Here is an 11,604-nt window from a genome sequence, read left to right on the forward strand (position 1 = left end):
ATTTTTATTTTTCTTACCAAATGGATGCTCAGCAACGATTGGTGCTGATTCCAGAGGCTTGCTGACGCCAAATCTGTTCTCTGAACTGACACGGAAAAAATATTCCATGTATTTTGTGAGATGAGTGACTTTAATCTGAGTGCGCTTGACGCTGGAATTGACAAGCTGCCAAGCTGTTGTACCTGACTCACGCTTTTCAACTATGTAATTAGTAATATCGGTGCCTCCATCATCTTTAGGTTCAGCCCATGATAGGATGCATGATTCAGCTGAGACAGATGAGACTTCAATGGGGCCAGTTACTGGACCTGGCCTTCCGATGACCACAACTGTGATGGTAAATGTTTTAACACCAGCTGTATTTTCCAGGGTCAAGAAGTACCTTCCAGAGTCACCTCTCATGCTGTCCTTTACAGACAGGGTGGTTCTGTCTTTTGTTGTTGTGATACTCACTCGATCTGTCTCCTTAAGTCTCATTTCTTCAAGCTTCCATGTTACTTTGGGGGCGGGACGACCACTGATTGGCACATCAATGGTAAACGTGCTGCCTGCTTTGCAAGTTATGAGCTGATTGGTAATTCCAGTGAGATCAGCTGTGGGCTCAATTTGAGGCTCCTTGATGATGACAGAAGAGAAGGCTTCCCTGGGTTCACTGTAGCCAGCATCATTCTTGGCCTTCACGCGGAATTCATATTCAGTGTTCTCAATGAGTTGCTCCACCGTGAAAGTCAGCTGTTTGGTGTGACCAGCTTCAACCCAGAAGTCAGATCCCTTTTGTCTCATTTCGAGCAGGTAGCCAGAGATTCGGCTGCCTCCATCATGGTCAGGTTTAAGCCAAGCTAAGACCACAGAGGATTTGCTTGTGTCAATGACATCAAGTCTCTTCGGTGGAGCAGGCTGTTCTGTGGCTACCATTGGTTCTGGCATTTCATAGGGTTCACCAACACCATACTCATTTTCTGCAGAAACACGGAAATAGTATGGAACGCCTTCTACCAGGTCGTTGACCTTGAGGATCTGACGAGTGCATTTTTCACTGACCACCTGCCAACTACGGCGACTGGCTTCTCGTTTCTCTACCACGTAGTGATGGATTCGGGCACCCCCATCAAGGAGAGGGGCATCCCACATCAATGTAACAGATCCCCGGGTCACATCCTTGAAGGTAATTGGGCCAGGTGGGCCTGGAGAGTCTAGCACCTTTACGGTGAATGTGATTGACTTACTCCCGCTGTTGTTTTCCACGGTAAGGGTATATTTCCCTGCGTTGTTTCGGTTGCAGTTTTCCACGGTGAGGGTGCTGAAGGAGTCTGTTGTATGGATATCAGCCCGAATGCTAAGGTTAGAGTCAGGTTTGCTCCACACAGCTGTCGGAGTTGGTCTACCCTGATAGGCAATGAAGAGGCGGATACTGGCCCCAGCTCTCACAATATGAGTCTGCTTGAAGTTGGCATCGATGTCTAACTCAGGAGCTGATAATCGGTCAACTGCTTTAATGGTGCCGGTCACTTCACAGCTGTCTCCTTTTCCAGCACCATTGATAGCACTAACCCGGAATTTGTATTCTTCACCTGCTTGTAGATCAGTAACCGTATATCTTGTTTTCACACATCCTTCTGCATTCACCTTGTGCCAGTCTCCTAAGTCAGCTTTGCACATTTCAATAATATACCCAATTATCTCCATCCCTCCATCAAACACTGGCTTAGACCATTCTAAGCTCACAGTTGTCTTTGATGTGTCTGTCACTTTGACCACAGTGGGAGCACTTGGTGGGTTGACTGGCTCTCTACATTTGATTAGTCTTGAGATTCCACTTGAAGGTCCTACTCCTGCAGCATTTTCAGCCATGACATGGAATTCATACTCATTGCCCTCTGTCAGACCAGTGACTTTGAATCTTGTCTCAGAGATTGGTCGTTTGCTGATCACTTTCACCCATCGCGTGCTTTTCTTTTCTCTCCTTTCAAGGATGTACTGTTGAATTTCACTGCCACCATCTGATTCTGGCCTTGCCCATGTCAGGGTAATGCTATTGCCTGTTACATTACTAGGTTCTGGAGTGCCAGGGGAATCGGGAATAGCTGTAAAATGAAAACAAAGAAAGAAATAAACCAATTAGACACATTTGCTTGGAAGTTAACCTTATGACATAGTACCACTTAGTAAAAATGGTCGCTTACTGTACTGTATTTGAGCAACCACTGGGTCAGAATCCAGTGGCCTGCCAACACCAAACTTGTTGACTGCAGAAATACGGAATTGGTATTCATTGCCAGTTATTAGTTTAGTGGCGGTATAGCTGAGGGCTTCACAATTATCCTCAATTAGCGCCCAAGCAAGTCTGCTGGTTTCCCGTTTTTCAATGATGTAGTGCGATACGGGAGCACAGCCGTCATTGAGTGGAGCATCCCACCACAAGGTCATCTTCTCACCAGTTATACTGGTGAATCTTATTGGCCCAACTGGTTTCCCTGGTGTATCTATAAGAAAAAGGTTCCAGAGTTAGTTTCTTTCTCCTTGTCCATTAAAATGCAATCAGGCATGTCTTTAATCCAAGTCCTGTACATTGTAAGATTAAGAAGCTATTTTAGGAGTACCTTGTACTTTCACTGTAATTTCTGCTTTTGTGGAGCCAGATGCATTTTTGGCTTCCACTCTGTATACACCACGATGGTCCCGAGTAGCATCTCTAACAAAGAGGCTGGTGGATCCAAGGACATCGGTTATTTCCATATTCATCCTCTTCTCAATTTCTTCTCCATCTTTGAACCAAGTTACTCGAGGTACTGGTCGTCCTTGCACCAAAGCTTTAATTCTAAGGCTCTCTCCAGACTTAATAGTGACACCATCAAAGTACTCAGGGCCAAACTCTACAATTGGTGCAACTATAAAAGAAAGAGATAATATGCATTAGTTTGGCTTAATAAGGACTTAAATAAGCATGTTTTTCATTAGCACCATATCATAAAGCCTGAAAGGGTAATGCTTATACCAAAGGCTATTTTGAAAGTAGGATTGATAGTTAAGAATTTAGACTATGGGGTTAAACATTTGCATATTATTAGGTTATCGCCTTTGTTATATCTGTCATGTTATTAATCTTGCATTTCCATTTGTAAAAAGAAAAATGAAACATTTACGGATCATTTACTTCCTAATACTGCTGCATATTCAAACAAGTTCCTGTGCCGGGCCATCAGCTGCACTCAGGCAAGCTGATAATTGTGCTGTTGGACCTGTGTTGTATTTTAGTAACTTCAGTCGAGAGGGACAGTTATTCTTGGGACCTTTATTTCTTTATTTATTATAAATGACTGAAATCACAAAGCTAAAAACTCATTCCCACTTGCATGCTATTTATATGGAAATGAAATAATAGACATGGTAAAAAGAATTGATGCTAATTACATTTTTTTCTTCTCTTCATCTGAAAGGTAGAAAATCTAATTCATCCACCTAACAACCTTTGGTAATCTGTATGAAACGTTTCTCTTCCCATTTTTATAGACCAGTGGCCCAAAAAATATATATATATATATTTTTTTAAAAATGTGAATGCTCTTAATTACATTGGAAATTGGTTGTAAATGCTTACCATTTTCGTCCCTTGTCATAATAACACCAGAAGACTGTGAGGGCGGGCTTATGGTTCCAACAGCGTTTCTTGCAAGTATTCTGAACTCATATCGATCCCCAGGACTAAGTCCTGTTGCCGTGTACTGGCATTCGCTGACATCACTAAAGTTGCATCTGGTCCAGTGATCGCTCCCTTGCCGTTTCTCGATGCTGTAGGCCACGATCTTACTGCCTCCATCACGCAGTGGTGGGTTCCATTTCAGAGTGATGGTTTCCCGGGTGACATCAATGTAGTCAGGAGTGCCAGGTGGGTCTAAAAATTAGATGCAAGTTAAAGGCGTCATTATTTCTGTAATCAACTCTTAATCTTCAGTGGAAGGAAAATAAATAAATCCCCCAAACTCATTTTAGCCATTAATTGCAATTTTTTTTGTATCAGAGTCTTTAAAAAAAGAATTTTATATTGCTCTATTAGACTGATTTAAAATCATCCCCCTTGCTTTACTTGACCAGCTCTCTAGTGACAAGGAAATATGTGAGAAGGTGATACGTGGAAGAAAAGCAGTGTTTGAGTTGTCACTAACACATTCAGTTGCAGAATTAAATATATTTGAATAATCCTCAGTCACTTACCTACTGGGGAAACAGCTAAGGTAAATTTGCTTGGGTCACTAGGTGAGCTTAGGCCGGCAGAATTTTCAGCGTATACACGGAACTGGTAATCCAGGCCTTCCATTAGTCCAGTAGCTCTATGTTCTCTTCCAGATATTGGTGATATGTTAATTCTTTGCCACAGGATGCTATTTCTTTCTTTCTTTTCAACATGGTATCCAGTAACTTCTGAACCGCCATCATAAACTGGAGCATCCCAAGTTAGGGACATGCCATCAGAAGTCACATTGTACGTAACTGGCTTTCCTGGGGGGCCAGGAATCCTGAACTGGTGTTTTGCCACAATGATGTTTGAGTCAAGTGGCTGGCTGACTCCATATCTGTTTTCTGCCCTAACTCTAAACTGGTATTCAGCATCTTTGACTAGATTAGGAACTTTGAAAGTTGTCCGGGCAACACTGGAACACACCATCTTCCAATTAGTTTGTGAAGCTTCTCGCTTCTCAATGCTGTAACAGGTAATTTCTCCTCCTCCATCATCATCGGGCACATCCCATGATATGATGACACTGTCAGCCTTGATTTCATCAAATCTAATGGGCCCTTTGGGCTTTGATGGTGGGCCGAGTGTGATGATTGTAATGGGAAATGAGTTTCGACAAACTGCGTTATCGAGAATAATGGTGTATTTCCCTCCATTCTCCTTCTTTGCATTCTTAATACTCAAAGTAAGTTTGTTTTCAGTTTTACTCAAACGAACACGTTCGCTTTCTTTCAATGGCAAACCGTCTTTCAGCCAACTGATAGATGGTTTGGGTTTTCCTTTATAAGGTAACTCGAGGTGCACATTATGCCCAATTCTCACAGTGACTTGTGCCCCAGGGATTTCTGACAGGTCAACTTGCGGTGGAATTACAAGTTCTTTCACTGTAATTGGCCCAATAGTGACACCATCACTCAGTCCTTTCTCATTTCTGGCAGACACTCTGAATTCCAGGACTGAATGTTCCTTGAGTTGGCTAACCTCAATTTCACATGTCTTACTTATGCCAGCATGTGACCATGTTTGTTCGCCTTTACCTTTCCTTTCCACAATATAATCTGTGATGACACTACCACCATCAAAGTCAGGCTTGGTCCAGCTCAGGGTAACAGATGTTTTTGTTGAGTCTTTCACTGCGAGATCGCGTATAGGAGCTGGTACTTCAACAGCCTTCACCGGCTTTGTAGTTTCACAGGGTTCCCCAATTCCAATTTCATTTTCTGCAAGAACTCTGAAGAAGTATGGAGTTTTCTCTGACAAATCTGTTACCTTAAAGGCTGTGCTAGAACATTTGTGTGACACTGAAGACCACGTTCTCTTGGTGGCATCTTTCTTCTCAATGATGTAATTAATTATGGGAGATCCTCCATCAATGAGAGGAGACTCCCAGAGCAATGTGACTGTGCCTCGAGAAACATGTTTAATCTGTAGTTTCTGGCAGGCAGCTGGTGTATCAAGCACTTTAACGCTCACAGTTGAAGACTTTGGCTGACCAACGCCATTTTCTATTGTGAGAATATATTTGCCCGTATCATTGCGAGTGACTTGAGGAATAGTGAGTAATGAAGATGAATCAGTGTTTTGAATGCTGTATCTGGCATCACTGCCAAGATTCTTCTCATCTTTTCTCCATGTGACAGTAGGTGGAGGTCTGCCTTTGAAGGGAATCAACACTTGAACGTCTTCACCGGCTTTAGCTATAATGGAGGTCCTGAAAGCCACATCTAGGTCGACCTCTGGTTCCTCTGTAGACATAAAATGGACATATACAATGAATTTTAAAGCAAGGAAATGAGTGATTTCCTCTATTAAAAAAATAAAAACACAATCATACCAGTAGGTACGTACCAAGTATATCTTTGGCCTGTACGGGTTCAGTCATTTCTATAGGTTCCCCTTGTCCGGCACAGTTTACAGCGGATACCTGGAAGTAGTAACTGACTCCAGGTTTCAGGTTAGATACCACATACTCTGTAGTTCTGACCTCTCCTTTTGTAGAGACAACAGTCCATTCCTCTTCCTCTCCTTGTCTCATGCCAACAACATATCCAGTAACAGCACTGCCCCCATCGTAGACCGGTTTACTCCAGCCAAGAGTGATGGATGATTTAGTTGAATCTTCAATTCTTATCTTAGCCGGTGGGCCTGGAGGATCTGGCATGGCCAATCACAATACCGTAATTACATAATTGTGTACAGTTTGGTGACATGAAAGAATACATAGGTGAAGACACCACACTTACCAATAGGATCAGCAGCTTTGTAGAAGTCAGATGGTTCAGAAAATGGACCCTGTCCAGCAGCATTTATAGCACAAACTCGGTATTGATAGTCACTGTGTTCCGTGAGTCCTGTCACTTTCTGTCTAGTGTCACGGATCGTCTCCTTTAGGACTTTAAACCATCCCAGACTCTTCTTGTCTCGTTTCTCAAGGAAATAGCCGCTTATGTCACTACCACCATCTGCAACTGGCCTGTTCCAGACAACAGTCATCGAATTCTTGGTTATCTTTGTCACCTCTGGCACGCTCGGAGGCCCAGGTGTGACTGTTTAGAAAGGAAGAGGAAAATGAGTTCAAAGGATCAACATTACTGATGAATTCTACCTTTTAATCTTCAAATCCTATCTAAGAATATTAGTTTCATTTATTACACTTTCTACCTGGTGAAAAGGATGATAATGAGAAGCAATATGATGACCAAGAAAATAAAAGTCAATCAAGCTCTGAAAACATATTCATAAGCTAGCAGAATAGTATGTATGTATGTATGTATGTATGTATGTATGTATTTATTTATTGGCCGCGTTGCACGGCTTGAGGGATCTTAGTTCCCCAGCCGGGGATCGAACCCGTGCCTCGTCGGTGAAAGTGCCAAGTCCTAACCATTGGACCGCCAGGGAATTCCCAGTTTATATTTATTTTTAAATTTCCAAGTATTTGATTTTAGTTTTCTAATGAAATCATGTCTCACCAAATGCATTCCTTGCTACCACTGGGTGAGATTCCAGTGCATCACCAATTCCGTATTTGTTCACAGCGCGAACCCGGAAGATGTATTCATTTCCTTTGATAATTTTGGTGGTCGTAATGATGCACTCTTCCAAATTTTCAGACATCATAGACCACACGAGGCGGCTTGTCTCACGCTTTTCCACGATGTAGTGAGTGATTTTTGCACCACCATCATCCGCTGGAGGCTGCCAGAGAAGAGTTATCTTTGTAGCAGTGACGGTCTTAAATTCAATTGGTCCACCTGGAGGTCCTGGTTTGTCTGTGAATGAAAAAACAAAATGGTATATTAGTCAATTTTAAAAGGCTTCTAATGTAAAATTATTAAGTTTTAGGCAAACAAAATATGATGTGGGCCTGTATTCACCACCTACCAAGGATCTGCACTCTGATGGTGGCTGAGGCTGAGCCTATGGCATTCCTTAGTTTTAATTCATAGCTTCCACTGTTAAGGCGAGTTGCATCTTTGATGAGTATAGCTGCAAGGTCAGTGGTATTTTCGACACACACCAGTGCACTGGTTTGTAACTCTTTATCATCTTTATACCACTCAATTGTAGGCTCAGGTTTGCCAGAAATGCCAGCTCTGAGCTTCACAGATGTACCTGCTCTGTATTTGACAACTTCTGTATATTCTAGAGGCAAATCAATTACGGGTCCACCTGCAAGAAAAACAGATGAGAAATATTTAGAAAATCACAAGGATGAAATAAATAATTGCAACAACTTCAAAGTAAGCCCATTGGCCTTTATTAAATAATACACACGAAGTAGTTCTAATACTATTTATATTTTACATTTAATTTTACAAGCCACTCTTTTATCACAGATGGGGAAGAAAGATTGTGAGTAAGCTCTGTACCCCAGTGACACTGCACTAATTGCACAGGGACTTAACTGCCTTTGAAATGTATTTTAACATCTATCAGGTGTTTTATTCCAGTGATGCAATGGGATACGGCAGTGAGAGCATCATTGCAGAAGCTGCATTATATGTTTTCTTTTATTCTAGTTCTCCTTCCTCTGACTACCTCTGATTCTTTTTATTTTCCCTTCCCAGTTCACTGGTATCCAAGTGGGGGCATTTCACATCAGACCCTTGAATTCTGAATTATCTACTCACAGAGCTGTAAACTTCCCTGGACTGATTTTCTGCCAGGCTGCTTAAAATTTTTGAGAAACAGAATTAATTTGACTTGCTTCACAGTCTCACAAATACTGACTCAGTGTCTACAAAGCCTGGTTCATAAAGAGAAGCCCTGAGATTCTCAGCATGAGGATGGGAGTGGATACTTTTGCCCAGATACCATAGAGACTCCTCCTTGAAAATGGGGACTTTTAGAAAAAGTGTCACAGGGTACCTAACTCTCATGAAATTTTAATTTTCAAAGCACTGTTGAGCTGAATGTGCCACTTATTTTCCAGAATGGTCAAGTATGTGTATTTTGGACTGACAGCCATGTAGAGAGAATTCTGGAGTCTGTCTGTTTGAATACCCACCCTATCATTAATGAGCTGCTTGATGTTGGGGAAGTTATATAAGTGCTCTAAACCTCAGTTTCTCTACAGTAAAATGGGCTTATCTTAAGGCTGTTAGAACTAGGGGAGAGAATTCATGGAAAGTACCCAGTAAATGTTAGCTGCTGCTAATATTATCATCATTAATGCCTCTGTTTAGTCTTTCACTTATTTCAGAGGAATATTCTCTGGGCATTCAACCGTGGTTTTAATTATTGATGCTGAACATTTTAAATAGAAGAGTGAAAACACCAACTCATGTAATCAAAGAATCATAAAAGGTTGAAGTCAGAAAGCCCTTTAGGTATCCTGTAGTCCAAATCTCATGTTTTACAGTTAAGTCAAGAGGCCTGGAGGGGTTATGGAATTTTCCTAAGACTCCCAGCTAATTCATAATTTCTTCTAAAAATCTAACAATGTACATAGTAAAAGTTATCCTACAGATTAGGGCCACAAAAAGTAAGACAAAATACTGAGTTAAATTGCTGTCGGGATTCAAACTGCTAAAAATGCTTACCATAAGAATCGATGCATGTAATGGGGCCTGCAACCTCGGATGGATTGCTGATGGAACCGACAGCATTTCTAGCAAAGACACGGAATTCATACTGGGAATTCTGAGTCAAGCCAGAGACAGTGAGTTGAGTCTCAGTAACGTTGGTGAAGCTGGCCTTGGCCCATCTGCCATCTGGAAGGTCTCGTCTCTCAACAATGTAGCCTGTAATCTTGCTTCCTCCATCAAAAGCTGGTTGTTGCCATGAAAGGTTGACAGAGTTCTTTGAAACATCAGTGATACGGACATTTCTTGGGGGTTCTGTGGTAATGACAGGAAGCAGATTAGTGGCACTTATTTCAACATTATTTTGCTTTGCAGAAAGAAGGTTTGCATTTTTAAGTAGTGAGAACTGTCCTTCTTATGACAAATACATACCGCAGGCATCAATGGCTAGGACTGGTTCTGAAGGATGGCTGGGTTTTCCAATACCAGCAGCATTTTCTGCATACACCCTGAATTCATAGACAAGTCCAGCATTGATGGTTGTGACTGTGAAGTGAGTGGTGCGGATGACCATTTTGTTGGCTTTCTGCCATAAGATAGTGTTTCTGTCTTTCATTTCCAGGTGATAGCCTATAACTGCACTGCCTCCACTGGACACTGGTTCATGCCAGCCCACGGTGATACTTTCTCGAGTGACATTAGTGACCCATGGTGTAGATGGCGGTCCAGGTGTTGCTACAAAAGAGAGAAATCCCACAGGTTAATACAGACACTTAAAACATTTATGTATATGGAAACCTGGGATCTTTGAAAAGTTTGACAACTTACTGTATGGTAGTTTGACAACCACACAAGCCGAATCTATGTGATCACTGATGCCAAAGCGGTTTTCTGCCTTGATGCGGAATTGGTATTCTTCTCCTGTGGTCAGTTTCATGACTTTAATGATGGTTCTTGCAACTGTCGCAGACACTTCAGTCCATACTGCAGTACTTGTCTCTCTCTTGAGTACAATGTAATTGGTAACCTGACTTCCACCATCATACTTAGGTGGCTCCCATTTGAGAGTCACGCTCTCTTCAGTTACATCACTAATCACAACAGGGCCAGTTGCGGGACCAGGCCTGTCCAGTATGATGATGTTAATGAAAGCTTTGGTTGTTCCACTGGAGTTGGCAGCAGTGATCTCATATCTTCCAGCATCAGCAGCAATGCTTTCTTTGAGATTGATGGTCAGGTTCTCAGCAGTAATTTCAGTGTTAAATCTCATGGTTGCTTTCAGCGGGACACCATCTCTTGATAAGGTCACTTTGGGCAGTGGTTTTCCAGAAATTGGAATATCAACTTTAAGGTTTGAACCAGCTCTAACATAGACGGTATGACTTGGGAAGTTCTTCATGTCAATTTCAGGTGGTTCTGAAAAATAAGAGTATGGAAGGTGAAGGTGAAAAACGTTTTATTGCAAATTAACTTAAGTCAATGCAAATAATTTCAAATTTTGCTTCTGCATAAAATTAGACATACCTAGCTGCTCCTTTACAAGGACAGGAAGCAGAAGCTCTCTTGGGTCACTCAGACCAGCTTGATTTTCAGCAAACACCCGGAAAAAGTATTCAGAATTCTCCCTCAGACCAGAAATGACATGATGGGTTGACTTTACCACTGCACATCTCACCCAATTTTTCTGTCCTTTTTCTAGTGCTTCAATGACATAATGTACAATTCTGCTTCCACCATCATGTTCTGGCTTCAACCAGGCCAGGGAAACACTATCTTTGGATACACGTGTTACTCCAAGTTTTTCAGGTGGGCTTGGTTTTTCTAAGAAAGTAAAACATCAGAAGAAAGAGAAGTTATTACAACATTTTTTCCCCACATGTGTTCTTCCTGCATTGTGAGAAGAAAAATTTTTAAATGAAGGCCACAGAGTTACTTTTATTTGAGTCTTTCTTACTTTTTATATGATCAGTTTGGCTTCCGAGCCAAGCAAAACTTTCCCAGGCTTTGTCATCTTATGTTATAGCATGTCATAGCATTCAAATCAAGTAAGTGTCAAATGACCAAATAAAATGATTAAATTTATCCCAAATTTATCATGGGTGTAAAAATGAGGAATGAGATGAACAATCTTGTAAGAAACACTATCATACAATTTCTGCACACACACTATATGTGTTTATATATATATATGTGCAGTCAAATTCAATTATACTTGAATTCAGAATACATTATCCAACTCCAGCTATGTAAATTTCTACTTTTTTTTAATCAATGAAAAACTTTCTCTAGTAGTAAGATTTCATTTTGTGCTATAGTATGAATTGTTCGAGGTGTGAACCAAAA

At 41.3% G+C, this 11,604-nt stretch overlaps 1 protein-coding gene across 1 annotated transcript in view; it reads right to left on the minus strand.

Moving 5' to 3' along the window:
- The window catches only part of TTN (titin), a 285,964-nt gene that overhangs the window by 21,158 nt on the left and 253,202 nt on the right, over nt 1-11,604 (minus strand). The window contains exons 289-301 of the mRNA XM_082466160.1: nt 10,786-11,082; nt 10,090-10,677; nt 9,694-9,996; nt 9,280-9,576; nt 7,619-7,906; nt 7,207-7,506; nt 6,478-6,780; nt 6,083-6,388; nt 4,213-5,979; nt 3,599-3,892; nt 2,601-2,888; nt 2,184-2,483; nt 18-2,084 (exon numbers count right to left, since the gene is read on the minus strand). Coding sequence (XP_082322286.1) covers nt 18-2,084; nt 2,184-2,483; nt 2,601-2,888; nt 3,599-3,892; nt 4,213-5,979; nt 6,083-6,388; nt 6,478-6,780; nt 7,207-7,506; nt 7,619-7,906; nt 9,280-9,576; nt 9,694-9,996; nt 10,090-10,677; nt 10,786-11,082 — 7,398 coding nt within the window. The remainder of the gene's footprint in view (nt 1-17; nt 2,085-2,183; nt 2,484-2,600; nt 2,889-3,598; nt 3,893-4,212; nt 5,980-6,082; nt 6,389-6,477; nt 6,781-7,206; nt 7,507-7,618; nt 7,907-9,279; nt 9,577-9,693; nt 9,997-10,089; nt 10,678-10,785; nt 11,083-11,604) is intronic.

This window comes from Balaenoptera physalus (assembly GCF_965194825.1).
Source record: "Balaenoptera physalus genome assembly, chromosome: 6".
Lineage (NCBI taxonomy): Eukaryota > Metazoa > Chordata > Mammalia > Artiodactyla > Balaenopteridae > Balaenoptera > Balaenoptera physalus.